Source organism: Oratosquilla oratoria, chromosome 4 (assembly GCF_046742065.1).
Source record: "Oratosquilla oratoria isolate Oo_2021 chromosome 4, ASM4674206v1, whole genome shotgun sequence".
In the NCBI taxonomy this organism is placed as follows: Eukaryota; Metazoa; Arthropoda; class Malacostraca; order Stomatopoda; family Squillidae; genus Oratosquilla; species Oratosquilla oratoria.
The window spans coordinates 76726694-76752368 of NC_134780.1; the positions used below are offsets into that span (position 1 = coordinate 76726694).

Consider the following 25675-nt stretch of genomic DNA (forward strand, 5'->3'; position numbering starts at 1 on the left):
CCTAAATGAAAGAAGTACTTAAGTACTTTCCCTTAAAGGAAAAATGTCATTTACATTTGTGCTTACAATAAATCAATGAATTGATATATATATATATATATATATATATATATATATATATATATATATACACAAATCTGATGTAAGAAAAAAATACAAGTAAAATACTACAAAACAAGAGAAATAAATGGCATGCTACTACTGTACAAAAATTTGTGGCCCTTTCACAAACCTACAATTCTGGCATGTGGGGAAAATAACATTAAGCATTCATCCTCTACCCCTACTGCTAGCAGGACCTTAATGTTATTACTGAAAAAAGCAAGACTGCCTTACCTGCTCATTGACACTAGAACTTCGTTTGCGGAAAGCAGCTTCTTCATTTGTCAATATTATATTCAAATTCTGTGGAGCAAATCAAGAAGCCATACATTTAAGTGTAAATAACCATGGTATTTCATATACTATGAACTGTTCTCTCCTTCCTTTATTTTACTTATTATGCACGGTTTTGTTCCAATTTTTTTCCTTACCTTAGATATGAATGGCACAAAGAGTTTCCTTAAGGGAAGTCGGCACTTGAGGAACCACATAGCAATCACATGGTATGCCAGAGACACTATGTAATGATTGAACTTGAATGGGTTGGTATAAGGTATGGCAATGGCAAAGATAGACATATACTGGTCAGACACAAAATTGGCATACAGCTTGGGAAGGTGGATCAAGGCTGCAAAGAAAATGAAAATCAAATTCAGTAAGATTAATCTTCCTAAACATCATTCATTACCAGTACCACAAACAATGCAAAATCTATCTCTTGCCATTTGAGGCAACCTTGATTGACAAAATTACTCATTTACATAGAAAATTATAATACTTTCACTAAATCAATAACCTGAGTGGATTCTAATAAATGACAATTAGTTTTACCTGGAGTGTAATGAAATGCAGGTTATGTTACTTGTTATATGTTACTTCACTGTGATCTTTGCTATGTGCTATGATCACCTTTTACAGATTCTACTGAAATGGGATATCTTTTTCCTCCCTTGTAAATTTCTCTGTCCTCTACCCACACTGTGCCTCACTAATTATTCCCTCTGTTCCTCTCCTAATCCTCTCAATCAAAACCCTCCTATAACCCTTCCCCCAATACACTCAACAAACTGATCCCTCTGAAACTACTACACTAACACTTGTCCCTTTCCCATCCAACCCAGGTGCCTTAAACGATCTCCTCATTTTAATAACTGCTTTCACCTCATCTTTCCTTATTTCTCCTCCATTTTCCTCACTCATCACTGTCACTTTCTTAGCACTTCCTACTGAAACTACCTTTCCCTCCCTATCCTCCTTCACATTTAGCAACTCCCTTAAATACTCTGCCCATCTTCTTCTTGCTACCATCTCTTCCATTATCATCTCTCCATCAGCACCTTTTACCTTTCCTTCTCTACCTGGTTTACTTCCTTTTCCTCTCTTGATTTCTTTCCAAAACATCTTTTTATTACTTTCAAAATTTTCAGTCATATTCTTACCCCTTTTCACATCTGCTCTCCTCTTGGCCTGTTTTATCTTATGCTTTACTTCTTTCCTCTTTTCTTTGTACCTCTCATATGACTATCGTCCTATTTTGCAACCAATCTGTGAATGCTCCTTTCTTCTCTTCTACAACCTTTTTTGCTTCCTCATCCCACCACTCACTACCCTTCCTTCTATTTCCTCCTGTCCTCCACACACCATCTTTGCACACCTTGTGACTCCCTCCTTGAAACATCCCCATTCCTCCTCCACTCCTAGTTCTATTCTATCCTTCACTCACTCCCACTCTTTTCTCGGCTTCTTATACTTCTCCTTTTCTTTTTCATCTAAGCAGTTTAATTTAAGCACCTCCCTACCTTCTGTCCTTTCCCTCTTTCTCCATCTCTCCTCCACTCTTAACTTACCTTTCACCACAAATTTATCTGATATTCCCCCACTCTCTCCCCTAAGAACATATACATCCACGACTCTTCCTATTCTTCTCCTAGTTACCACTATATAGTCCATTAAAGCCCTATCTACCACCCTTCTGTCCACCACCCTCTCCCATGTGTATTTATGTTTGACTTTCTTCCTAAACAGTGTCTGCTACCATCAGCTCTCTAGACACATCTCCACCACCAACTCTCCACTACAATTTTTTTCCTGGCATTCCATACTTCCTAACCACTTCATCTGCTGGTTTGTCCCTTACCCTATCATTGAGATCTCCCAATACCACTACACTGACATTTCTCCATAAACCCTCTATGCACTCAATTAAACCTATCCAAAAAGCCTCCTTTTCCTCTACACTCTTCTCACTACCAGGCCCATATGCACTTACAAAATTTAGATTTAAGAAGGAAACGGGCAAGAACTGGTTTACCAACATATGGAATAGACTTAGTAACCATGTAGTGAGCACTGAAACTGTTGGTAGTTTTAAGAAAAGGTTAGACAATTTTACGGATAGGGATAACAGGTGATAATGGGCATGGAACTGCCTAGTATAGACCTTATGGTCTCTTGCAGTCTCCTTCATTCTTATGTTCATGTGGTTAAAGGGTCACCCCTGTACACTGCCTGGTTCAGAACCAATGCAACAAGACTGCACATCCACAGCAGGGACAGCAACTTTCATTTACATAGCAATTCTCCCTTCTTGTCCTCTAATGTGTAATTGGAGAAGACAAGGAGAAATCCCTTCAGCCTGCATCAATTTATATTTCATCCCACCCATACTCCACTCACCTTATCCTGTCCCTGCTCAATAGGTAAATACATAAAATATCTTACTTGACAAAAATTCTAGTATAGGCTGTGCATTTTGGACAGTGGCAGATATTTTAGACAAGTTGAGCATAACTCCCCTCAGAAGCTTCACCATTGTATCTCGCATCTCCAGTACACACAGAGTGAGGGCACTGACACACATTGAGCTAGTTCGACCCATTATGCCCATTTGTAAACATTTGATCAACTGAAAGACAAAAAATAAGATGATTCAGTTTACATACATACATACATATACCAAAGGCTTTATTCCCCCTTATATGAGAGGTAGCCAAAAAGAAAAAGGCATAGAAACCACTCCCACCCATTCCATCCCCTACATACTCCACTCCCCTCCACCCTCCCTCACATCTTGGCATCTCCTGGATGATGGGTCATCCCTGCATCTTGTCCACTGCTCTGGGTCAGAAGCAGTGTCACAAGACACAGCACATCCATAGCAAGGCCACTTCAGTTTAATGTCACAAATTCCCTCTTAGGACTAGGATGAAACATACTAACAATATATTGGTGACTTACTAATGACACAGCTGAATATTTCATCCCTACATTGACCAACTTTTCCTAAGTTTGCAGATAATAATGTAATTGAAATTTCATCTAAACTATTGCATACACACCTTCTGTTGAATTCGGGGTTCTAAATGCATGTGGTAGGAAGCCAAGGCAGCAAGAACTGGAAACACAAAACTTTGGAATTCTGTTTTTGTTAACTTTGTAGGAGTGTTGTGCAATGATTCTGGTAAGTCCAAGCTCTTGTCACTAACCTGAGAAGAATAATAAATGATTATTTTACATCTCTTGTCATGCTGGCTACCTGAAGGCCAGGGGCTAAAAGTAATCAAGGGCAATGGATTGACAGATTAATCTAGCCATAAAAAAAAATAATAATAATAATAAATAGATAAATAATCTTGAAAATATGGTATTTCAATTTAAATGCCACACATGCAATATATATATCAAAAGGCCTCTTCCCCTAATAACAGGGGTGGCCAAGCCAAAACATACACCTGCCCTACATCCATCCAATACCTATTTGTTATCCACCCATCTTAGCACCTCATGGATGATGGATCAACCTGCCCCTTGCCACACTGTGGGTCAAGGTCCAATGCATCTCTTTCAGGGCCTGACAGCTGTGTAACTTGTTTACCTCCAAGGCTTCACAATACAGGCTCCTGTTGTTGCACCCACTCTCACAACAACAAGGAGTAATTATGGAAATTACACTTTTAGGACATATCATCCTCTTACAATCCTTCACCATATTTTGCATCTCTTGTACACTCTCCTTCCTGCTCTACTGACATTCCACATGCATCCAAAGCTCTTTCCACATAATCAAACTACCTCAGCACTCGCTGCTCTAACATATCACAGCTTTCTTCCACCACTCACTCTCTACCTCACCTTTGCTTTAATATCACTCTCTGCTCTTGAAACAACCAATACCACATCCAGTCTGTTCATTTTGGGGTCTCTTTCATTCCAAGTCTCCACTCTACATAGTATCATGGACACAATCACTTCTACATAAAACTTTCTCTTTGCCACAAAATCAATCATTCAATCTTTGGCAGACATATCACATTATATGAAACTAAAAATACATAAACCTACCAGATCACATAATGCAGCAGCAAAGTAATCAACATCATTCCCATTCTGTGAAAGTATGAGAGCTTTGTTCCAAAGGACCTGTGGCACTTGCTCAAGTATAAGCTTAAGTACTTCCCAGTCTGCAAGTAGAAAGAACACACATGAAGTCAGTTATGAGTACACCATACATATGTTATAATGGCCAATTAATATGTTATAATATTTTCAGCTCTTCCAACACTATGAAATTAAAATATTGAACTATGAGTCTTAGAGCTTTCACCGAGACAAAACATAACATCAGCTTTCCCTTAGAAGTCATCTGTGATATTCTCACCCCAGACAACCATGTAATTGTCAATAACATAGACCACAGAACACTCTTACAATATCTTATGCTTGCTCTTTCCAAACAACACAATGTTTCTAACTTTTCTGGCCACTGTACAACAGAAAGTCCTCTACATTTCAGAGCCATTCTACAGCTACGTAACAAAATATAAATTTACCTTTTTCCTTTCGAAGAGCTATTATAACCACCATAGCTGCCTTTGTCAGTGAAATATGTGTTACTTCAACTTTGACAGCTGAATTATCTTTTTCATTCTTGACTGGTTCTTCTGTATTTCCTCCTTCATTTGTACTAGGTGGTGACTAGAATAAAAAACAATAATCTAAATTACTTACTTCCTTATTCTTATATTACTTATTTCATTTACTGTGGTAAGGGAGAAACACTACTTTCACCAAGTGTTCCCACTTGAGTTGTAGAAGGCGACTAAAACAGGACAGAGGAGAGGACTAGGCAGCCTGCTCTCTGTAGCCCCAAAGGGGGCACTCCTAAAAAAAGTCAAGGCATAAGAGGGTCTGGGAGGAGTTTTCCAACCAGAACCTTAAGATTTGGGTCTTTTAATGTGCATGGGTGTGGTACCAATGAGAGTAAAAGGGAGGAGGTAAGCAGTATGTTTATGAGAAGAAAGATGGATGTGTTGGCACTGAGTGAAACTAAGTTGAAAGGGAGGGGCAAGTATGAGTTTGGGAGTGTAGTGGGGTGGGTGTTGGGAATGAAGATAGGATGAGGGAGAGAAGGTGTGGCTATATAAGTGAAGACATGGGTAAGAATGTGGTGGAGTGAAAGGTTTCTTCAAAGTTAATGTGAATCAAGGTGAAACTGAGAAGGGAGATACGGTTCTTTGTGAGTGCATATGGAGAAGAGTGTGTTGGAAAGGGAGGCTTTTTGGATAGATATAAACAAGTGCTTTGAGGTTTTAGGGGGAAATGTCAATGTAGTAGTATTAGGAGATCTTAATACTAGAGTAGGAGATGAACCAATAGATGGAGTGGTTGGGAAGTGTGGAGTGCCAGGAAAAAATCATAGTGGAGAGTTGATGATGTGTTAGAGCTGATGATAGCTAATACATTGTTTAGGAAGAAAATTATGCAAAAGTATACATGAGAGAGGGTGGTGGAGGGAAGGGTGGTAGAAAGGGCTTTAATGGACTATACAGTAGTACCCAGGAGAAAAGTAGGATGTAAATGTTCTTAGGGAAGAGAGTGGGGGAATATCAGATCATTCTTTGGTGGAAGGTAAGTTGAGACTGGAGGATAGATGGATGTGGCAGGAAAGGGAGTGGAGGTGGAGGTAGAAGGTAGACTGAGAGAAGCACGTTAATGCCTTGGGGGATTAAAAAATTAAAAATACATTGGGAATGGATGCTAAGAGGAGATTGTATGAAGGGGTGATTGTGCTAACAGCACTGTATGGGGCTTCTTCTCCCTCATGAGGAAGGTCGCCAGCCAAGGCATCTACAAACCCCTACCCATCCTACGCTTCCATCCATCACCCATTTCCTATATATCCTAGCTCCTTGGGGATGAAGGGTGTCATCCTTGACCACTGTCCCCTACCTGGGTCGAAAGTGTAAAGAAAATGATGGAGGTGAATACTGAAAAAACTGATGATACCAAATACTGAAAAGTTTATGTGGTCATGGGTCAGTTTTCAAAAAGAAATTTGACCCAAATATAATTCCATTAACTTTTCAGCATTTGGTGCCATCAGGTTTTTCAATACTCTCCTCCAACATTTTCCTTCCAATTTTGCTCCTGACATACTATACTTCACTTTCATCCACTGGCTCACGTCCTTTAGATCACTACATTAACACTTCTTCCAAAACCCTCCAATCATTTAACTTGCTCCTAATCTCATCTCCCTCCTCACTTTTCTCACCACCAGAGCCATATGTACTTGCCAACACCCATAATTCTCAACTTATTTTCAATTGCATGCTTTTCACTTGGCTATGTCCCATTAACCCCTTCCATACAGTGACGCCTACGTAGGCATCATGAGGAGCAAGTGGGTACGCGAGGATGCCGACATTGGCGTCTTGATTATATTTATTGTAGTCGTACCTGCGTGACCCTCATTCTCTCTAAACTGGCTTCATCATATTTTCTATGGTTATCAAAATTCACGGGTGAAAGAGAACGAGCGATAGAGCAGTGACTTTATTTTTTATAATGCGAGTATTATGACGCAACATCGCACATCTGGCAGCTAATGCTGCCAGACATGCAATGTGGCCAGTATTGAAGGGGTTAAGGGAAAGAAGCCCTTGGAACATCGAATTTTCAATTTTACTCGCATTATCATACAGATCTCATCACTTATGAACATAACTCACCTTTCCCTTTCAGTTTAGTTTCAGTACTATTATATCCATCTTTCTTACAAGCATACAACTAATCTCTTATTTTTTCCTCATTTGTTCCACATCCATGCACTTTCAAAGACCCAATTACTTGTGTTCTAATTGAAATCTTCTCCCCCAGACTGTCTTTTGCCTTGGTTCTTCATGAGAAACTTAAGAGAGAGGATGATTCCTAATCCTCTCAGTCCATTATGTTTAATCACATTTAATGACATGTACGGGAACATGATGATGGCATTTTTATCACTCCAGCAAAACACTAAGAAAAATGTATGTCTTCTCCCTCACCAGATAACATGAAAAAATAGACACAATAATGCTTTATCCCTTGTCAACTGCTTACAACAAACCTGTGTCAATTGTTCAGTGATTTCCTTTGTCACTTTGTGCAACTGCTGCCCATGTTTGTGGTCCACAACAAGGTAAGGAGTGAAATTTGAGATGTGTGATGATGCCTGAGCCTCAAAAGCATCTACGGTCTTATTTTTTATATTACTTTTCTCTTCCTCACTCAATACTTGTGGAAATCCCAGCTGGTACCGATGATTGGCTCTCATTTCAAATATCATTTCAAAGATCTACAAGACAGAAAATGAGAGTCTGAGTCTAGCTGTTGTACATCATAAGGTCACCTTTTGATCCATAACAGTAAGTTCACATACCAATCTGAGAGCAATAAAATTTCTTGAGACAAGCATTAGGTGATTGCATGTGGAAATAAATGGAGGAGTGGATGTCAAAGACATAGCATCATTAATAAAGTTAATACAGTCCAAGATGAAACCATAAACAAATTTAAAGCCAGGTATGACAAATGGAAAAAAGTTGGGATCCTATGAACATAATTCCTTTACTGTACTATTCAGATAAATACAATTATGGCATGGTAACCTTACTATGTTTAGACACAAAAAAATAAATGAAAAGCATAACATACACAAACCCTTGGGGCAATAAGATATACACAAACATACACACAGCAAAACATAATAATCACCTGATATCGTATTCTGTTAACTTTCTCCAGGACAGGAATATTTTCATAGTGATGATCCAAACAACTTAGGAGAATCTTGTATGCCTGAATGGCCTGTGTTGATGGGAGAACATGCAGTTTTAATTTAAAGATACGTATTAAACCTGCAACTGCTGCAATAATGTCTAGTGCTTCAGACTGCCGTACAACATGGGTCTCGCTTCCAAATTTATATGGGGCAACGACAACCTGTTGGCAAGGAAAGAAACTATAAATATCACATGTGTGTATATGTGTATGTATATATATATATATGTATGTATGTGTATTTGTATGTATGTATTTGGGAGATAGGGTGGATGAAAGAGTATTGGGATGGTTTGGACACATGGAAAGAATGAGTGAAGAAAGACTAGTAAAAGAGGTATGGAAGGCAGATGTGGAAGGAGTGAACATGAGGGGACGACCTAGGATAAGATGGGTGGATGGGGTGAAAGGGGCTTTGGGGAAGAGGGGAAAGTCTGTTGAGGAAGGATGGGAGAGGATAAAAGACAGGGGTGAATGGAGAATGGTTGTATATGGATGATGTTGTGATGCATGAGGTGGAATGGGTGGGGGGATGGGGGGTGAGGTAGTATGTGTGAGAAAAATTTGACACAGCCCAAAGGGATTTCTCCCTGTCTTCTCCTTTTCTGCATGAAGGGACAGAGAGGGGGGGTCACCAATTTAATGAAGCAGCCTTGCTGTGGATGTGCTGTGTCCTATGACACTGCTTCTGACCCAGAGCAGTGGACAAGATGCAGGGATGACCCGTCATCCAGGAGGTGCCAAGATGTGAGGGAGGGATAACAAATGTAATTTACACATGGTTCATGAGCTGCCCAAGATATTACACCACTCTTATGATTAAGTGAATTTCTGATAATCCTGAATTCAACATCACCTTCTCTAAAGTAGAAAGAATGAGTAAAACTGTGGTTTCAGAGTTTAATGTGGCTGCCATGTGGACGAGAAGGTTCACAGCTGCTGTCCTCACTCCAACATCTTTCTCGTTCTCCAAATCTTCTAATGGTATAAGAATCACTTCCACAATCTCCTCACCATAAAGCAGCCTAAGGAGATGAGAATACATGTTAATATTGAAATAAGGAGTTCATATTAATTGCAACTTTAGCAAATAACATATTGTCTAACTATGACTCCCCTCTCAGAATTTCAAAATTCCTATTACCCTTCTACCATCCAAGTGAACAATACTCAAAAAATACAAGGTTTGATTTTAAAAATGTCATCAATCTTACAAGCTGCACCATTAGAAACTACTATAACTAAAATAAAATTTTATCAACTTCAGAAAAAAAATTAACAATACCTGTTGTTTCTGTAGACATCTGAGAGAATTGCCAATGATTTGGTTCTTATATTTGGCCTGCTCTCATTTTTGTAATAGCGATGAAGAAGCGTTGCAAGGTTGGCAAGCCAATGAGGGCGCAGTGGATCAAGGATCTTTGCATTGTGATCCAACATATGTTGAACTGAAGACTCCTACCATACGACAATACTGTTAATTCGGTATGACTAAGATAATAACAATAATAATAACTGTAACTGTTGCCTTGAATTACAATGACTGGAAACCCACTTCCCCACCACAGCCAATAACAGTCCTTAGGCCCTCCCATACATTTCTCTATGAAGAAATTTTGGACTAATGTCTGCATTGTATTGGTGAGGGGCTGTCTTTATGTCACTGGCTTTTAGTAGTATGAGGAAGGGACCTATCACTAGCTCTCAGCTCTTGTGTGAAAAGGTGCAAGACAGTTGTAGTTGACAAATAGGTCCACCAGACCATATACAAAGTGTCAGCTCCTCAGACCTGCACCTCCTGACATAAGTAAGAGGGGGTGACAGGTTTTGAAAATGGGCAGCTTGGCTGTCCACTTTGCAGGACCACCATGAACAAGCATTTGTCACTGGTGCCTTTCTGTCATCCTCCCCTGTTTTCATCATGCACAGCATCCCCATTTTATGCACAACATTTGCTTTCAATCTCTTCAAACTCACTTGTTCTACTTAATCAATCACTCAATCTGTTGCCCATAGTCTCCCATTAAACATTAATCAAAACATGAGAAATTATAACTTACTGGTCGCACAGATGAATATAAATCTACAAGATTAAAGAATTTTTCTGCCGATCCTCCGAACTGTTGCAGATCAATCAGCTGCTCTATGACATCCAGAATATCATTCAGTACTCCTTGGATTGTTAGCCCTTCACTGCTGTCACCATAAGATGCTGACAAATACAACACACTTCATAAGAAACGTCATTCATGTTTGTATAAAAATTTAATACAAAGACATAAGAGCATAAAAGCTTTTCAAACATTCCACATTAGATATCTTACATAAATGATGGAAGAGTTCACTCAAAATGTCCAACACTAAATCCCACGAAGGAAGATACAGCTCTAAGGACACTTTGGACACTAACTTGTAGATGCTGAATGCAACTTCATATACCACCAAAATGTGGCTATGCTGTGCAGCCTGAAACATTACCACAGAGTCACAGGCTCTTATAAACAATGAAAATCATATGTTCATTACATTCCCTTTCCTATGGAGATAGCATTTTGAATTCTACTACTTTTCATGATTAAACATGTTTCTATTCTTACGGAAATCCCAATAATTTCCACGAACATCCAACTATAATCCATAACCAAAGGCCAACATGGGTGGGGGTATTATGTGAAGAAAACTAAAAATATACAAGGAAATGTTCCAGTATTCCAATGAAACTCTAATTAAAACCCTTTAGAAGTAAGTGGATATATAGTGATTTTATTTTATTTTCTAAATGTCAATACACAGCTTTACACATATATCCACTGTTAAAAACTCACCTCAAAGAGAGTAGGCAACACTGATGCTGGCTTGTAGTTGATCCCTGATACTTTATTGTTACCCCAAAGGGCAGAGGCCAAGAAGTACACAGCTCCTCTTATCATTATAGGATCGCTGCCTTCCTGGATCAGGCGACACAGAACATACACGCCACTGTTGCCAAGGTGAGTGCCGAGGAGATTCCGTAAAATCTACAGGAAGAATATACAGATTTCATTGACAAGTTGCTGTAGCAGACAGAAACTGAAACTTATATGTTATCATATGCAGTGGTCTTACATGTCATACAGCTGTGATATGGGCGAGAAAAATGTGGCACAGAAAGTGACTAAATGGGATGGAATGAGAGGTCAAGGAAAATCTCCCATTCTGTATTTTCTCCTTAGAAAAATTCAGGTACAAGAGGATTACATCAAGCATGTGAAGCAGTGGAGTCCTACTGTGGCTTTACTGCATCTTGCTATATTACTTCTGACCCAGGCAATGGGTGTGAGACAGGGATGACCTTTCATCCATGAAAAGCAGAGATAAAAGAGAAACAAACAGATGATGGACGAGTGCAAGATGACTGCATGCCTTGGTTGGCTACCTCACTTGTATCAGGGAAGAAACCCTTGGGATATCAATAAGAGGATCTACAAGTAAGACTTTTACCAGAACTCTAGTAACTGGGTCAGTGAATGAGTAGAGAATTGGTGCAAATGAGAGCAAAGGGGAAGAGACTTGCTGTGTTCAAGTGAAACAAAACTGAAAGGGAGAGGAGAGTTTGAATAGGTTGCTCTAGCTCTTGGGCCACGTTATGGAAACACAATGTCTCACTTCATCACCCTCAACAGGGATGACCCTTCATCCGTAAAGTGCCAAGATGGGAAGAACATTAAATGAATTTCTGTCTATATGATGGGTGCATTCTTTGACTCAGTCACCCTTTACAGGGGAGAAAAGACCTTTAGTATAAAGATGCAGACATATGCAGTGTATCTATGACAGGAGATCATAAAGTTGGTAAAATACTGTCATTGCCTAAACTTGAGCAGCAGGCTAGGACAAGAAAAAGCATGTTAGTATGCACCACCAAGACTTTAGCTCATTGTCAGTTACTTGCAATCAGTTATGTACTGAGAGTATGTATGAGAAATAAATTGATGCAGCCTGAAGGGATTTCTCCCAGTTTTCTCTTTTCTGCATGAAGGGATTGAGAGGGGTGAGGGGCCCAGGGAAGTGGACAAAATGCAGGGATGACCTGTCACCCAGGAGGTGCCAAGATAAGAGGGAGGGAAGAGGGTGGAGGGGAGCGGAGATGTTGGGGATGAAATAGATGGGAGTGGTTTCTATGTATTTGTTTTTTGGCTACCTCCCTTGTAAGGGGGAAAAAGCCTTTGGTATATGTATATATGTATGTAGTTATGTACTGATTGGTACAGTGAGGATTCTCCTAAAAAAAAATTGCTTTCATGAACCATGAAAATGAGCCATTTTATGATGAAAATGAACATTAAATTCTTTATGAAACTTGAATGGAAGGGGGTCCAGATTATTGATGTTTTGCGGAGAGATTATGGTAATGATGATCCAAAGAAAACAGCCATCTACACACAGATTCAGTGATTCTGGGAAGGCAGGGAAGACCTGGAAGATGATCCGATGGGAGACCAAGACCATTGGGAAATGATGAGATGATCGATGCTGTTAGAAATATTATTGAAGAAGATAGAAGAATAACAGTTAACCAAATAGCTTTGGCTCCAGAAATATTATATGGCTCAGCAAAATAAATTTTGCATGGAGATCTAGGACTCGGCAAGCTTTCTGAACAAAGGGTCCCAAAAGTATTACACCCAAATCACCTGATTCTTCAAACTGATCTTTCAATGGCGATTCTGAGCAAAATTGAGGCTGAAGAAGAGGTTTATGAGTCAAATTATTACAGGCTATGAAACCTGGATCTTGACTTCATTTAGGAATTGAGCCTTTAGGGACACATAGAACAGGATGCCCTTTTACTCATCTTTTACGTCCCAAGTGGGAATACTTGGTGGCAGTATTCTTTCTCCCCTATCACAGGGGGTGCACGGGAGTGGAATGGGTGATGAAATAGGTGGGAGTGGAATTATACCTTTTGACTTTAGCTACCTCCCTGGTAAGGAGGAAAAGAGGTTTTGGTTTATGTAAGAAAACTAGATCTAACAGTACATACATACATACATATACCAAGGCTTTTTCCCCCTTTCAAGGGAGGTAGCCAAAAAGGGAAAGGCATAAAAACACTCCCACCCATTTCATCCCTAAATACACTCCACACCCCTCCCACCCTCCCTCTCATCTGATCTAACAGTACGACCCTGAAAGTAAACTGCAGCCCAAACAATGAGTTCTGCATGGATTATCTGGACCAATAAAGTTCAAATCTGAAAGGTCAGTTCAGAAAGTAATGGCTACAGTGTTCTGGGATTCAGAAGGAGTGGACTTCCTTGATGGAAAAAGAACCATTCACGGACCACTATCTCTCTATCTGCACCTTTTACCTTTTCTTCTCTACTTGATTCACCTCCTCTTCCTCTCTTAAATTTCTTTCCAAAATATCTTTTTATTATATACATACATATACCAAAGGCTTTTTCCCCCTTATAAGGGAGGTAGCCAAAAAACAAAGGCATAAAAACCACTTCCACCCATTCCATCCCTAACATACTCCACTCCCCTCCACCCTCTTCCCTCCCTCTTATCTTGGCACCTCCTGGATGACAGGTCATCCCTGCATCTTGCCCACTGCCCTGGGTCAGAAGCAGTGTCGCAAGACACAGCATATGCGCAGCAAGGTAGCTTCATTAAATTGGCAACCCCCCCCCCCCAGGTCCCCTCATCCAGAAAAGGAGAAGACGGGGAGAAATCTATCCACTTCCTCCAGTCTCTCTCCCTTAATACTCACTTCCAGTCTGCTGCCACTTTCTACCCTTGTACATCTCATCACCTTACTTTTACCCACATTTATCTTCAACTTCCTTCTTTCGCACACCTTCCCAAACTCTGTCACTAATTTCCTCAATCCCTCCTCTGATCCTGATATGTCATACCCTACTCCATTTCATATCTGCTCTCCTCTTTGCTTCCTTTATCTTGTGCTTTAATTCTCTATGCATTCACTACATAAAATTTATGCAGTGAGAAACTATGTGCCAATACATTAGCTAAATACTATGCACCCAAGCTGAAGGGGATGCAATTTTTCCTTTCTAATTTTCTGTAGCTCTATTATAAAGGTTACAAAAAATAAATAAATCATTATCTAAAATTTACCTTCCAGGACATGGCTGTGAGAGCAGGAGCATTAACAGCCCTTGTCAGTGCTGTGATGAATGTGGGCAAAGCTGCTGAGGGTAAGTAACTGTAGGCCAGCACAGCATCCAAAACCTGCAGGCTAAGCATTGCCTCCACCTCTCCATTCACTCTGTTCAGTTGCATTACTGCTTGCCTGCAATGTAAGTGTAATTCTGGAACATCTATGTAGGACCAATACAGATTACAGTTGCAGATGAATATCTTGTCTGTTCTGTTCCCATCAGACACTATAATCAATCATTCTTACCATATCACAACAAACTGTTAAAGAAAGTGAGCACTGAAACAGACTGTGACTCACTGCAGAGAGATCTAAATAGGGTTTGGGAATGGAGTCAGAAGTGGGAAATGAAAAAAAAAAAAAAAAAAAAATGTCAGGACAATATAAAATTGCTGGAAAGAAAGTCAAGAAAGTGTGATCTGAAAAAGACCTGGGACTAATCATCACAGATTAAACTAAATTGCCGGTGAAACCTATAATTTGCTAAGATCAATAAAAGTGGCTTTTACTTAATTGGATGAAGAAATGGTAAAGAAAATACTAGTCACACTGATAAGGCCAAAATTAGGGTACACAGCAACACTATGGTCACCTATTACTAAAAAGAATATTAGGAAAATTGAGAGAATCCAGAAAGCAACTACGATGATGGCCCTAACACTATCAAAACTGTCATATGAAGAGTGTCAAAACTAGAATTACCGACTGGAATAAAGGCAGCCGTCCAAGCACATGTCAACTCAGCAACTACCCACTCCAGTACCACAACCGACCTCGCCCGTCCTGCACGCAACATCACCAAACGCATCGCACGCCCACTCCATAAGAATTATTACTTAAATTTTTTACTACTTCTAGAACAAAGCCAGGCAACTCCAATAGGTCACGAGGGACCCAGACCCAGAGTGCTGACTTCAGGATCAGCAGTTTCAAGCAACTTGATTCTGCAGCAAGTCCCTGCCCAGTCCCATCTACATCCCTACCATAGGGGACAGAGGCAAATATGGAAATATATATTAAAAGTGTTATAGGACATTTCTAAGGGGGGAGGGGAGATAGCATAATGGAGGGGCAGTCACAGTACAATAAAGTAGCATCATTTCTCTCTGAGTACATATTTCCTCTGTGTAGTTCTGGTCTATAAGGGTGCCCCATATAGACCCTCATGAATCAGATGCAGGCTACTTATCCTCTAATGAAAAACTATAATTTGGCAAAACAAAAATGGTACATCTTGTAATGATGTCACATCATTGGTCCTTCCCAGCTTAAGAGTACAACATATCACATCATAATGTACAGAAGGATGAAGCTATCTAAATATAGTGACCTTCTTACAAAAACTTACTTAACAAATCCAACCACTACTGGTTCATCCATGTAAGCTGCATTGAACTTAATCAAGTTGGTGATAAGGTTGAGTGCCTTCTTGGACTGGGGAGTGGCAAGGATTGCAGGTAGCCATTTCAATAAGAAAGGTCCAACATCCTCTTCAATATACTCCAAGTATCGGCCTTCCCCTGTGACACCTCGGAAGAATTCAAACCTGCAACATAATCACAGAATCAAGGCCAAACTTTATATTAATAGAAAATCCATCCTGCAAAATCAAATGAGCTTTGTAAGCCAGCCACCTCTGTGATCTGACCCAGAATATTGTATTCTAAAGTACATGTCACCAAAATAGTTTGTGATAATCTACCAATAACAAAGGGGTTGACCCACAAGCCTTACAAATAAGGAGGGCCAATTGTATATAAACCTATTCTGGATAAACTCCTTGAATTATTTTTCCAAGGTGAAATTACTATAATAAATTCTACATAAATTCCTTAAAAAAAATTCCAAGGAGAAACTACTACAAGAGTAGTACAGCCTGTGTTAGAATTAGAAATGGAGAGAGTGAGTGGTTTGAGGTAAAAATGGGACTTCACAAGGGATGTGTCATGTTGCCTTAGCTGTTCAATGTACATATTGAAGGGGTGGTGCGAGAGGTAAATGCAAGAGTAATGGGCAGGGGATTGGAGATGTTTAAAGAAAATGGAGAAAAATGGGAGATATGCCAATTGTTTGCTGACAACACAGCAATTGTAGCAGGATCAGAGTTGGGATTAAGGAAGTTAGTGACAGAGTTTGGGAAGGTGTGCAAAAGAAGGAATTTGAAGATAAATGTGGTTAAAAGTAGGGTGATGAGATGTACAAGGGGGGAGAATGGAAGCAAGTTGGAAGTGAGTATTAAGGGAGAGAGGCTGGAGGAAGTGGATAGCTTTATATAATTGGGGGCAATGTGGTGGGAAAGGGAGGAGTGGAGGTGGAGGTAGAATGAGAGAAGCAAGTAAATGCATTGGGGGATTAAAAAGTGTAACGAGAAATAGACATTTGGGAATGGATGATAAGAGGAGATTGATTGAAGGGGTGATTGTGCCAACAGCACTGTATGGGGCAAAACATGGAACATAAGGAAAAAAGAATTTAAATGTGTTTGAGATGAAATGTCTAAGAAGTATAGTAAAGGTTAGTGGGCTGGATAGAGTGAGAAACAAGATGAGGAGGAGAGTGGGGGTGGAAAAGGAGGTGGGAGATAGGGTTGATGAAAGTGTGTTGGGGTGATTTGGACACATGAAAACAATGTGTGAAGAAAGATTAGTAAAAGAGGTGTGGAAAGCAGAGGGAGGTGGATGGAATGAACATGTGGGGGCGACCAAGGATATGATGGATGAATGGGCTGAATGGGGCATTGGGAAAGAGGGGAATGTCTGTTGAGGGAGGAAGGGAGAAGACAAAAGATAGGGGTCAATGGAGAATGGTTGTGTATGGATGATGCTGTGATGCATGGAAGGGAGTGGGTGGGGGACATGGGGGTTAGGAAATATGAGTGAATATTTTGACAAAGCCTGAAGGGGTTTCTCCCGTCTTCTCTTTTTCTTCATGAGGGGATGGAGTGGGAGGTCACTGATTAAATGAAGCAACGTTGCTGTGGATGTGCTGTATCTTGCTACATTGCTTCTGACCTTGGGCAATGGGCAAGATGCAGGGATGACCCGTCATCCAGGAGGAGCCAAGAAAAGCAGGAGGGAGGGGTGGTGAATGGGAGTGGAGTATGTGGGGATGAAATGAGAGAGAGTGGATTTCTGCCTTTTGACTTTGGTGACCTCCCTTGTAAGGGGGTTAAACCCCTTGGTATTTGTATGTCGCCCTGGCTGTTCAACTTATACATGGATGGGGTGGTGCGAGAGGTAAATGCAAGGGTGGTGGGTCAGGGATAGATGGTTAAAGAAAATGGAGAAAACTGGGAGGTGAGCCAGCTGTTGTTTGCGGACGACACTGCGCTTGTAATAGGATCAGACGAGGGAATGAGGAAGTTAGTGACAGTGTTTGGGAGAGTGTGTGAAAGAAAAAAGTTGAAGATAAATGTGGGTAAAATTAAGGTGATAAGATGTACAAGGGATGAAAGTGGCAGCAGCCTGGAAGTGAGCATTAAGGGAGAGTGACTGAAGGAACTGGATAGTTTTAGATACTTGGGTGTGAATGTGACAGGAATGGTTGGAGTGGAGGTGGAGGTAGAATGTAGATTGAGAGAAGTGAGTAAATGCCTTGGTGAATTAAAAAGTGTAATGAGAAATAGACATTTGGGAATGGATGCTAAGAGGAGATTATATGAAGGAGTGATTGTGCCGACAGCACTGTATGGGGCAGAAACATGGAACATTAAGGGAGGAAGAGGGGAGGGGTTTGAATATGTTTGAGATGAGGTGTCCGAGAAGTATGACAGGGATTACTAGGCTGGATAGAGTGAGCAATGAGGAGGTGAGGAGGAGAATGGGGGTGGTAAGGGAGTTGGGAGATAGAGTGGATGAAATAGTATTGGGATGGTTTGGACACATGGAAAGAATGAAGAAAGACTAGTACAAGAGGTATGGAAGGCAGATGTGGAAAGAGTGAAAATGATGGGGCAACCTAGGATAAGATGGATGGATGGGGTAAAAGGGGCTTTGGGGAAGAGGGGAATGTCTGTTGAGGAAGGACAGGAGAGGACAGAAGACAGGGGTGAATGGAGAATGGTTGTATATGGATGAAGTTGTGATGCATGAGGCAGAATGGGGGGATGGGCGGTGAAGTAGTTTGTGTGAGAAAAATTTGACGCAGCCCGAAGGGATTTCTCCCCATCTCCTTTTCTGCATGAGGGGATGGAGAGGGGGGGTTGCCAATTTAATGAAGCTACCTTGCTGTGGATGTGCTGTGTCTTGCGACACTGCTTCTGACCCAGGGCAGTGGGAGTGGAGTGTATTAGGGATGGAATGGATGGGAATGGTTTTTATGCCTTTGCTTTTTGGCTACCTCCCTTGTAAGGGGGGAAAAAGCCTTTGGTATATGAATGTATGAGACTACTTACATGGGTTCTACTTCTTCACGCTCATAATTGGTAGTTATGTGCTGGAAGAAGACAGGTCTGGCCACAGCAAGGTGGCTGGTCGAATGACAAAGCGTAGTCAACATATTCAACGTTGTATGTCGATATTCTGGTCGAACGTTGAGCACGAGCAAATCTTCCACGCAACTCCACAGTGCTATGACACTCTGAAAGATAAACAATGTTATTTCAAATCTATTATGCAAAAATGGCCTGTATTTCTTTAGTTATTACAGACAGCATCACATTTAAAGATACAATCAATCAATCCACTTTTAATTTTTTTGTTATTTCCCAGTTGCAGAGATGACCATTTCTTCAATATATGATGTCCGATTGTGTTTCATGTCTGAGTGGGGAACATTATTTACTATAATTTCTGTAGACTGAGTGGCAGTTTTTGTTTTCCTATTTGCTCTCGTTTTCTTGGATACCAACATGAGCTGGGACCCAACAGAAATGAACAGATTTTTGCTGACAGGAGATCTGGAAAAACCACTCCTGAGCCTTTTGGATTAATGTATGAAAATTATTAAATGATCTCAAAGATTCCATAGCACCTTTTGAATCACTATAACGAATTTGTTACCATGGCTCACTGAAAGTCTAGATTCTGTTGTTAATATGCTAGCTGAATCGGATCATTTACCCACACGTTCAGTCATTGTAGATAACAGAACACCCAACACCATTTTCTAACTTGGAATGATTTTCATGTTTTTTATTTGTGCCCTAATTTTTTTTTAAGAATTTCTTTTGAGGCATTATTATTCTTATTGAAGAATTTTGGGTATATTGGGGCTGATGGCTTCATAAATGTCAATAACAATAATAATAATGATAATAATAATAATAATAATAAAAAAAAGGAAAGTGAGAGAGACAACTATCCCCAAAGTCATCTAATGTTGAAACCTCAAACTTTTTCTCAAATCTTGATGACTCCCCAGTATTAAAAAATTTTTTTTTGCCAAAAATGATGCCGACAAAAACAGAAAAATCAGACTCAAAAAGTATACCTAATGAACCTAGCTAATGACCAAAAGTCCAGATAGTAAGACCCAAGTATGATGGAAAGGCCAATTTATCAAATATAAAGAACAGGGAAACTACAAGAAGCTTTGGAAACAAATCTTCAACTACAGAAATTAAATAGAAAATCAACTGAAAAGTCTCAATCTACATCAGACACTGAGAAACTACTGTTTTAAATGTTCACATTCAATTACAAAAAATATATCTGTGGTAGGGGAGAAAGAATACAGCCACCAAGTGTTACTACTTGAGTTGTAAAAGGGATGGGGATAGGACTAGGCATCCTACTTTCTGTAGCCCAAAAGGGGACATTCCTTAAAAAAAAAAAATAATAATAAAAAATAAAAAAAAGCAAACAAGCAAGCAAGCAAGCAAGCAGCAAAGGCATAAGAGGGCCTGGGAGGAGTTTTCCAACCAGAACCCCAAGGTTTGGTTCTTTTAATGTGCATGGGTGTGGTACAGATGAGAATAAATGGTAAGAGATAGGCAGTATGTTTGTGAAAAGAAAGATGGATGTGTTAGTATTGAGTGAAACTAAGTTGAAAAGGAGGGGCAAATTTGAGTTCGGGAGTGCAGTTGGGAGGGTGTCAAGAGTGAAGAGAGGACAAGAGAGAGAAGGGGTAGCTATACTAGTAAGTGAAAAGATAGGTAAGCGTGTTGGAGTGGAAGGAAGTTTCTTCAAGGTTAATGTGGATGAAGGTGAAACTGGGAAGGGAGCTGTGGGTCTTTGTAAGTGCATAAGGGTGAGGTAGTGAGAAGAGTTTAGAGGAAAGGGAGGTTTTATGGATTGATTTAAACAAGTGTGTAGATGGTTTAGGGAGAAATGTCAATATAGTGGTAGTGAGAGATCTCAATGCTAGGATAGGAGATGAACCAACAGAGTGGTTGGAAAGTGTGGAGTACCAGGAAAAAATTGTAGTGGAGAGTTGATGGTGATGTGTCTAGAATTGATGACAGCAAACACAGTGTTTAGGAAGAAAGTCAAGCATAAGTACACATGGGAAAGGGTGGTGGATGGAAGGATGGTAGATAGGGCTTTAATGGACTATATAGTGGTGACCAGATGAGTAGAAAGAGTTTTGGATGTCCATGTTCTTTGGGGAGAGAGTGGAACACTTGGTGGCAATATTCTTTCTCCCCTACCACTGAGCACAGCAAAAATGGAAATGCACACTCAGAGAAGTTGTACAGGACAGTATTATGAGTGGAGGGGGGAGAGCATAATGTAGGGATAATCGCAACACAATAGTTATATCATTTCTCTATGAGTAGAGATTTCATCTAACACAGACAAAATGATATGTGGCTCTGGTCTGTAGGGGTGCCCCATACAGACCCTAAAGTATAAGCTGCTTGCTACTGAGCAGATTTTCATCTCACATGAAACATAAGAGAGAAAATGTTTAAATGTGTTTGAGATGAAATGTCTGAGAAGTATGGTAGGGGTTAGTAGGCTGGACAGAGTGAGAAATGAGGTGAGGAGGAGAGCAGGGTTAAAAAAAAACAAAAAAAATCTATCTCCTCTCTATGGAATCTTGTCTAGTCATTTCTGACTGGTGAGTATACTTCTTTTGTTCTACTGAAACCTACAAGCATTACTCCTTTACTGTATACTACTATTAGATAAACTAGTAAATTTAGTAAAAGCACATGGACAAAGACATACATGTACACACACACACACATCTTCCCTTTAAAATAGGGGGGAGGCGGAGTCAAAGCACACAGCCACATTTAACCATATAAAAACTATTCAATCACATCTCAACACCTCAAGGCTGAAGGGTTGCTCTTGTCCCTCAACCCAAATCGGAGTCAAAACCAATGCAACAAAAACATACAAGACCAGAACTTATGTTTCCACAAAAAATTTACTTACATCTTCAGCCTTCTTTGTAGCTAATTCTTCTGTCAGATTTCTGATTGCCTGCATTCGAGTTGCCATTGGAGCATCAGCTCCAAGCTCCATCCTACGCTCTTTTGAGAGTAGAATTTCATGGGCAGGGGAAGCCACAGCATCTTTGTTCTTGAACCATTTCTTGAGCACCTCCACAATATTTCTATCCTTGCCATCTTTGCTCATCTTCCTTGCTTTTGAAAACAATTATTACATTATCTAACAGTCCCGTATATAACAATCTAAGTTAACTTGTATACTATAACCAAACAGGGCAATTATGAATAAGGATTAAATATATCAACTTCATAAATAATGGTGTTTATGTATGTATATGTGAATGTATGTATAACAGAGGAACAGGTGATGGATGGGAGTGGGTTATGTGCCTTCCTTATAAGGGGGAAAAAGCCCTTGGTATACAAATGAATAAATAACAATGATGTTGGTTTATTGTGGTACAACATATCTATTATGAACAGCCCTCACCACAATGGAAGAACGTTAACTTTTACTAAACCCATGGGCTAATGGTGTGTTCCCTCATTAACTTCTTCAATGCGAGTGAATTCTCACAGGCAGCATTTGCTGCATGATGTGCAATGATGCATCACAATACTTGCATTATAAAATAAAAATTTACAGCTGTATTACTTGTTCTCTTTCACGCTGAATGTTAATTACCACAGAAAATTTGATCAGGCCAGTCAACAGAATATGGGGGTCACTCAGCTACAATTAAAAAATAAATATAATCAAGATGCCAATGCCGGCATCCTCATATACTCACTCCACATGATGCTACATAGGTGTCAGCATATTAAAGGGGTTAATAGGCACAACCACACTCCACCCACACATGTTATAATATAATATTATGTTTGGATGGATATATTGTATGTTTTAGTGTATGAGTACAGAATATAATATAGTAGGGAATTATTGTAATGGCTTTGAGTGTGTATTTACCTAATTGGCAGGAGATTCACCAGGTCAAGCAAAAAAATTGGAGATTATATCTCTAAATGATGCAAGAAACATTTTGCATATAAATCCATTACTCTTGAAATACCTTACAATTTCATACAGCCCAAATGAAATCCATATTCAAATTCAAGAGGTATGGTAACTGGAGAAATAGACAGGAATCCCACGAGTGTAGTTCCTTTGCTGTATTAAAAACTTTGGGTTAACTGTAGTTAGGCCTACCTTTCCTCCCCAATGCTACTGTAGGACTGCTGTCTACTGGACAACAGAAAATATTTATTGACATCTTTCTCCCCGTTTGACAGGGTTTGCTGCACAGCATGCGCCAGAAAGGACTCTATTATGTATCTTAAACAAAAGTTCCCTATATATTGCATCACAATTGGAAGACGCCATGACTTCCATTAACTATTGAAACTTGTTTACTTGTTATTTATTAGTCATCTTCAATATAAATCACCTTACTTACAAGATTCCAGTCACGATGAACAACTGCCGAAGCTCCTATGTACAAGTCATGGAGATTCTGCAATTCAAAATAATTTACAAGGATTGAAAATCCGATAAAAATTCATTTTGAGGATTTTCTGAACAAAAATAATCTCTCCTATACACAAACTATATGGGTTGGCATTTATTTACAGACTGTCACTATTGTAGAATTTTGATTTAGGAATAATTTTTCCTATAATATCTTTAATGGAATTACATGAGACAACTTCGGATAAAAATTACTTATATATTTGCTCTTCTTTCGCCTTCGGCCTACTTGTACTCTGGATCTTCCAAGACCCTCTTCCCGACAACCTCTTAGCAACAATGACGGTAAGGATTGCCACAGCTGTATTAAAAGTAGGATGGCCAAGGATGTTTAAGCTTTAATTTAGATATGTATTCCTTGTACCTGTTCCTTATTCTGTACTTTTAATAAAAAAATTGATATAGAATTTATTAATAGTTTATATTATAAACAAAATTACCGGATAACAATGTCATTCTTATGTTTTTATGTGTCTAGCATTTAGTTATGTCTTTGTTGACATCCCTGTATAATGCTCATTCAAGGGCCTATTTCTCTGAAATTACATCCTATATTTTTCATACATTGTATGTGGATATATATATTTCTAAATACATATAAATAAGTATGCATATAAAATGGGTTGAAATAAACATATTCAAAAATGTCAAATATATGAGCTTGGTATCAGAGATGGATAAAAAAGACACGACCTCATGAGCGCACTTTCTTTCCTGTACATGACAATAAAACACATATACACACACTCAGACACGAGCGTTGTTACTGCTATATATATACTAAAACTGGGTCAATTAGGTAAACAGATGAATATGTACACAGATATACACACACGGCATGTTGGTGTAATATTTATTATTTAATGTTTCGACCTCACGCCCACAGCGTAAAGTGGTTCTAACATTGCAATCTCCTCACATAAACAAGGGAATGGATGGGCGGTGAAAGGTTATGACTTTACATATCGGATAATACACACCCTGAACTCTTGTGCAGGAGGATAATTACTACAACTTACGATTTCAAAAAGAAAATGAAATCAATGAAAGACTAGCGATACTTTCAAGTTTATATAAAGAACAAAATCCTGAGCACTGACCAATTTACAAGCATTACCTAGCATGACGCATGCCAAATATGAAATACCCTGCGGATCACCACCAAAAATCTAAACCCTCTGAGGTTATTCTTCCGTACGTTATCCATTTATTTACTCATTTGTATTTCCATACCTTTCCTAAACTAAAATTTCACACACACACAAACACACACACACACACACACACACCAGAAGGAAGACTGTAGAAATGCTGATATCGTACCAATATATAAAGGAGGAAACAAGGAAGACCCAACTAATTACAGACCGGTTTCCCTTACAAGCACAGTAGCCAAAATCTGTGAAAAAGTTATAAAAGGTAAATGGATATAATATCTAGAGAACAATATACTAAATCCGAGAAAATTCGGATTTAGAGAGGGAAGATAATGTGCCACAAAATAGATGTTTTTACTCAAGACTCCTAGATATGATACAGGAAAGGGGCGGATAGGCTGATTGTGCTTTCCTAAACTTACAAAAATATTTTGATAAAGTTCCACAAAAAATACTAAGAAATCTGGAAACCATAGGATGGATACAAGGTAAATTGCTGAAATTGATGGAAGACTTCTTGCATGGAAGAAATATGAGAGTAGTGCTCAGAGATAAGTTCTACTTGGGAAGAGGTGATTAGTGTAGTTCCACAAGTATCAGTATTGGCTCCAATAATATTTCCTATTTATGTGAATGACATGGACGAGGGTGTGGAATGTAAAATGAGCTTCTCTGCAGATGACGCACAGCTGTTAAAGAAAGTACTGAAACGGATTGTGATTCACTGCAGAGAAATCTGAACAGGGATTGGGAATGGAGTCAGAAGTGGGAAGTGGACTTCAACATTAAGAAATGTAGGATAATGGAATTTAGAAAATGTAAATAAGGATACCAGGACAATATAAAATCAGTGCAAAGAAAATAGGGAAAGTGGGATCAGAAAAAGACCTGGGAATAATCATCACAAAGAATATGTCCCCTGATAACCGGATAAACAAAATTGTCGGAGAAACCTACAACTTGCTAAGATAAATAAAAGTGGTTTTACTTACTTGGATGATGAAATGGTACAGAAAATCCTAGTCACCCAGTACTAAAAGGAATATCAGGAATATTGTGGGAATCCAGAGAGCAACTACGAAGATGGCCCAAACACTATCAGGACCGTCACATGAAGATACATCATCAAAACTAAAATTGCCAACTCTGGAACAAAGGAGAGAAAGAAGTAACTTGTTGACTATCTACAAAATCATAAAAGGTATAGAAGTCCTTGATAGAAAAGACTTACTAAATTGAGACAAGAGAATTACAAGGGGACATGGAAGGAAGCTCAAAAA

At 39.4% G+C, this 25675-nt stretch overlaps 1 protein-coding gene across 6 annotated transcripts in view; it reads right to left on the minus strand.

The window, feature by feature from the left end:
* The window catches only part of gig (TSC complex subunit tuberin), a 59712-nt gene extending 36179 nt beyond the window's left edge, over positions 1-23533 (minus strand). For 4 of the 6 annotated variants that reach the window (XM_076184397.1, XM_076184399.1, XM_076184396.1 and 1 more), the window contains exons 1-19: positions 23434-23533; positions 23168-23224; positions 21694-21905; positions 18762-18946; positions 15717-15914; positions 14326-14500; positions 11028-11219; positions 10527-10668; positions 10263-10414; positions 9488-9660; positions 9059-9227; positions 8137-8364; positions 7490-7717; positions 4932-5076; positions 4444-4562; positions 3441-3587; positions 2824-3007; positions 534-730; positions 337-405 (exon numbers count right to left, since the gene is read on the minus strand). In XM_076184397.1, the coding sequence (XP_076040512.1) occupies positions 337-405; positions 534-730; positions 2824-3007; positions 3441-3587; positions 4444-4562; positions 4932-5076; positions 7490-7717; positions 8137-8364; positions 9059-9227; positions 9488-9660; positions 10263-10414; positions 10527-10668; positions 11028-11219; positions 14326-14500; positions 15717-15914; positions 18762-18946; positions 21694-21897 (2907 nt within the window). In that variant the 5' untranslated portion in view covers positions 21898-21905; positions 23168-23224; positions 23434-23533. Of the gene's footprint in view, positions 1-336; positions 406-533; positions 731-2823; positions 3008-3440; positions 3588-4443; positions 4563-4931; positions 5077-7489; positions 7718-8136; positions 8365-9058; positions 9228-9487; positions 9661-10262; positions 10415-10526; positions 10669-11027; positions 11220-14325; positions 14501-15716; positions 15915-18761; positions 18947-21693; positions 21906-23158; positions 23225-23433 lie in introns of all 6 variants that reach the window. The other 2 variants (XM_076184394.1, XM_076184395.1) reach the window with 2 other exon arrangements.
* Positions 23534-25675: the final 2142 nt, after the last annotated feature.